The following is a 5,000-nucleotide window of genomic DNA, read 5'->3' on the forward strand; positions in this document are numbered from 1 at the left end:
GTTTCCATAACCTACCGAACGCTGATATGGATCACACTGATGTCTTTAACGTGCGTATTTGATCTTCTGCGTGCGTATACACACGAAGGGGGTTCAGACACTAGGTCTGCACATATGTTCACCTGGGAGTTCGGGAAAATCTCCACCTTTTACCCACCAGGTGCGCCGGACCCGGGAATCGAACTCAGGAAACTCCGGGACAAGAATCCAGCGCTCTTACTATTCGACCACCGCACCCGTCGCGCGGACTGTACACACACACACACACACACATACACACACACACACACAACACACACACACCACCCCCCCCCCCCCACACACACACACACAACACACACATACAACACACACACACACACACACACACACAACACACACACACACACACCTAACACACCACACACACCACACACACATACAACAGACACACACACACACAAACTCACACACACACACACAACACACACACCACACACCCCACACACACAACACCCCCCCCCACACACACACACAACACACACACATACAACACACACACACACACACACACACACACACACACACACACACACACACAGAACACACCACACACACACACAGACACACACACACTTCCAAATTCTTACGTCGTTCTTTTCAGAAGTCCAATTGGAGTTGAATTCAGTTCGGTTTAACACCTGGATTTTCAATTTCAGCACGAAAAACGCCTCTCCTGACAAACACACAACAACCCATGATTAGTTTGGTATTGTCCACGATACCGTTCTGCTGTATACAGTGCTACACCATGCTGTGTTGTGCTGCATTGCATTGTACTGTCACAACATATTTTCTCTCTCAAAATCACGAGGTTGCACTTCCCAAGGAGGGTGTGTCATGATCCGATATATATACCTATATTCTTTTATCTTTTCCCCCTTGCCCTCGACACGTCTGTTTGTTAACTCTTCAGAGTGTTTATCTTTCTGTGGAGTATTGTCAAGGGACAGATTTCGTGCGCTATGTGCATGCTGCACTTATTATATAGAACTCGGTTTCTCGCATCATTTGCAAAGTGTCAAAGAAATAATAATTATTATCTGCAAAGTGTCAGAGAAATTTTCTCCAATGTTTACAGGTTTCTTTTTTTTTTTCTTTTCCTATCGAGTTTTAAATTTGAAAGAAAGGTAAAAGATAATAACTAAAACAACAACAACAACAACAAAACAACAACAACAAAAACAACAACAAAAAAGACCAACATTTTTTTTTCTCTTCAACCGATCATGAAATCGTGCAGACATTTACAGACCGTACACTGGAATTAGTCCTAAACTTTGCTAAGCTGATCCCAAATCCCCAGTGCACAGCTAACCAAGAGAGAGAGAGAGAGAGAGAGAGAGAGAGAGAGAGAGACAGACAGACAGACAGACAGACAGGCAGGCAGAGACGGAGACAGAGACACACAGAGAGGCCTCACCGAGATTTGGTGGTTGCGTCGGGAACTGGGTCACAGTCTCAGTGGATGCTAACGTGGTGATGATAGTTGTGGGCGGAGTCACTGTCACTGAGGCACTGGTGACATCCGATTGGCTGGAGCTGCTGACAGGTGTGGAAGAAATGCTGACCGGTGTGGAAGACATGCTGACGGGTGTGGAAGAACTGATCATGGGCGTGGAAGAAGCGCTTCCAGCAACAGTTGAACTGCTTTCAGGCATGGAAGAACTGATCACGTCTGTGGAAGAAGCGCTTCCAGCAACAGCGGAACTGCTTTCAGGCATGGAAGAACTGATCACGTCTGTGGAAGAAGCGCTTCCAGCAACAGCGGAACTGCTTTCAGGCATGGAAGTACTGATCACGTCTGTGGAAGAAGCGCTTCCAGCAACAGTTGAACTGCTTTCAGGCATAGAAGAACTGATCACGTCTGTGGAAGAAGCGCTTCCAGCAACAATGGAACTGCTTTCAGGCATGGAAGTACTGATAACGTCTGTGGAAGAAGCGCTTCCAGCAACAGTTGAACTGCTTTCAGGCATGGAAGAACTGATCACGTCTGTGGAAGAAGCGCTTCCAGCAACAACGGAACTGCTTTCAGGCATGGAAGTACTGATCACGTCTGTGGAAGAAGCGCTTCCAGCAACAGCGGAACTGCTTTCAGGCATGGAAGAACTGATCACATCTGTGGAAGAAGCGCTTCCAGCAACAATGGAACTGCTTTCAGGCATGGAAGTACTGATCACGTCTGTGGAAGAAGCGCTTCCAGCAACAGTTGAACTGCTTTCAGGCATGGAAGTACTGATCACGTCTGTGGAAGAAGCGCTTCCAGCAACAGTTGAACTGCTTTCAGGCATGGAAGAACTGATCACGTCTGTGGAAGAAGCGCTTCCAGCAACAACGGAACTGCTTTCAGGCATGGAAGTACTGATCACGTCTGTGGAAGAAGCGCTTCCAGCAACAGCGGAACTGCTTTCAGGCATGGAAGTACTGATCACGTCTGTGAAAGAAGCGCTTCCAGCAACAACGGAACTGCTTTCAGGCATGGAAGTACTGATCACGTCTGTGGAAGAAGCGCTTCCAGCAACAGTTGAACTGCTTTCAGGCATGGAAGTACTGATCACGTCTGTGGAAGAAGCGCTTCCAGCAACAGCGGAACTGCTTTCAGGCATGGAAGAACCGCTCATAGTCACGGATGTGGAGGAACTGCCTCCAGCAATACCTGAAGTCATTGAAGAACTGCTCATGAGCGTGGAAGGACTTGTTGAGCTCACTGCTGGCAATGAACTGGTCGCTTGTGTTGAAGTGGTTGCTAGCAAGGAGTCGCTGCTTTCTGACATGGGAGAACTGCTTTCTATCATCGAAGAACTGCTTTCAGCCGAGCTTGAAGTCGCATTCGTGACTGCGTTTCGGGCCAGGACAATGGCCACGAAAATGATTGCTGTAGAATGAATGAATGAATGAAAAAAAACACACACAAAAACAACAACAAAAAACCCCAAAACAAACAAACAACCCCCCATAACCCCCCCGCCCACGCCCCCCCCTCCCCCCCAAAAAAAACAAAAACAAAACATGGATGGTTTCTTGGTCCTCCAGTCTAGCCTCCAGCACACACATATCCCCCCTTTTCCTACCCTGTCTCATTTTCTCTTTTACCTCTTATTTCTTCCTATCTTTCTCATTCTCATTACTTTCATTTCTCTTTCATTTCAATTCTCTACCTCCTCTGTTAAATGTAGCTCCAGTATGCAATAACAATTCATTTGAAGAGATTACAACTTAAAAGACTCTTAAGAGTTGCACAAAACTTCGGAAATAATGAATTCGTGATAATACATGCAATTTTAGCACAGGAACTTAGCGTGTATCGGAGTAAGGGCTTTTGAGCCACTTTAAACACAGAGCCCTAATTTCAGAATATCTCTAATGAATAGTGATATTTTCACATTCTGTAATATCATTCGTGAATCAGAAACATATCATCATATTTCTTGGCTGGTTCCAATTCATGTTCATGAGTTACATAGTTACAATTGACTGGAGTGATTATGATAATAACTTTTGCTGGTCTTCCTCACATTCAAAGAAAGTCTAGACTTTCCGCCCAGAATAATGGTCTTCTTGGAGGTGTTTCAGTTCAAATGATTCCTTGTCACATTGCATTGTGATTTCGATGCTATCGGCAGGTTGAGACATTATGGTCAGTTTCATTTATTTGTATTTAAAAATTTGAAAATATTTTTCATTATTGCAGTACATCTTTCTGTTGAAGCTAAATCAAAACACACACACACACACACACACACACACACACACACACACACAAGCACACATAACATACACTAGCACACGTGTACGCACGCACACACGTACGATAAACACACAGACGCAGGCACACACACACACACACACACAATGTACACACACACGCGCGCGCTAAGGCACAGCACAGGGGCAAGCAGACACACACGTACACAGAGTAGCATGCACCGTGCTTGTTTGATTCGGCTTAGAAACAAAGACAGAAAATGACAAAGAAATGAAACGAATAATATGAAAATTAACTGAATGATAAAAAAAGCGCCATTCTGATATACATCACAAGTCTTCTCTTGCTTCTCGTCTGTTCTGTACTTACTTTCCCTACCTACCTCCCCCACCCTGCCTACGCTCTCTCTCTCTCTCTCCCCTTGCCCCCCCCCCCCCTCTCTCTCATACAAAAACGCGTACATCAACGAAAAGACAACACGGGCAGAACAGTAGAGCGAATGACACAGCATGGCACGGTACAAGAGAATGAATAATACTACTCACACAGAAAGGTATTCCTTGACCTCCCCATCACGGACACTGACATTCACTGATGAAAGGCGGACCCACCAGGACAGCGAACAGTGAACACACCTGAAACGTGTTGTTTTCGATCTCTTCATTGCGATCACAACACCTGTGAAATGGACTCGCTCGCTGTTTGAATATTTCACCGGCTAAGAAACTAACTAACTACAGATAAAATAAAAAAAAAAAAATCAAGAGTGCTGCTTTCATTTTATAAGCTTTGCAAATACATAATACCAACTTCGTAATTACACATTCTGATGAAAAAGACAGCAAAATAGCAAATTTTTAACAAGAATGGATGTCTGTACTTATAGGCAGGTAAAAAAAAAAAAAATTCTCTCAGAGTCTATTACCTCGGGCAAACCATGATACTAATTTTTCAAAGTGTTTATTGTGTGACGAAAAACACACCTGTTGTTATCGTCGAGAATTGTCTCCATAAATTAATTTATTTCCACTGACTGACCTGTTGGTGAACTCCAGACGACCAGCCAAAAGAGACAAAAAAACACGTAGTGTGACGAAGAGAAACTCTTCTCGACTTGACGCTCCACGTCCAAATGCTGCCGAATGCAAATTGCTATTGTTCCTTTCGCTTCGCTCGTGTTCCTTCTCTCCAGTGACCCGCTCCCTCTGTCTTCGTGTACCCGGAAGACCCACACTAAGAATCCCTTGGCCTGGAG

General features: G+C 44.8%; 1 protein-coding gene across 1 annotated transcript in view; it reads right to left on the reverse strand.

Annotated features, from left to right (window-relative positions):
• The window catches only part of LOC143292906 (uncharacterized), a 21,015-nt gene extending 16,020 nt beyond the window's left edge, over window positions 1-4,995 (reverse strand). The window contains exons 1-4 of the mRNA XM_076603590.1: window positions 4,784-4,995; window positions 4,291-4,380; window positions 1,463-2,914; window positions 630-715 (exon numbers count right to left, since the gene is read on the reverse strand). Coding sequence (XP_076459705.1) covers window positions 630-715; window positions 1,463-2,914; window positions 4,291-4,333 — 1,581 coding nt within the window. The 5' untranslated portion in view covers window positions 4,334-4,380; window positions 4,784-4,995. The remainder of the gene's footprint in view (window positions 1-629; window positions 716-1,462; window positions 2,915-4,290; window positions 4,381-4,783) is intronic.
• Between the last annotated feature and the right edge of the window lie 5 nt (window positions 4,996-5,000).

This window comes from Babylonia areolata, chromosome 18 (genome assembly GCF_041734735.1).
Source record: "Babylonia areolata isolate BAREFJ2019XMU chromosome 18, ASM4173473v1, whole genome shotgun sequence".
NCBI lineage: Eukaryota > Metazoa > Mollusca > Gastropoda > Neogastropoda > Buccinidae > Babylonia > Babylonia areolata.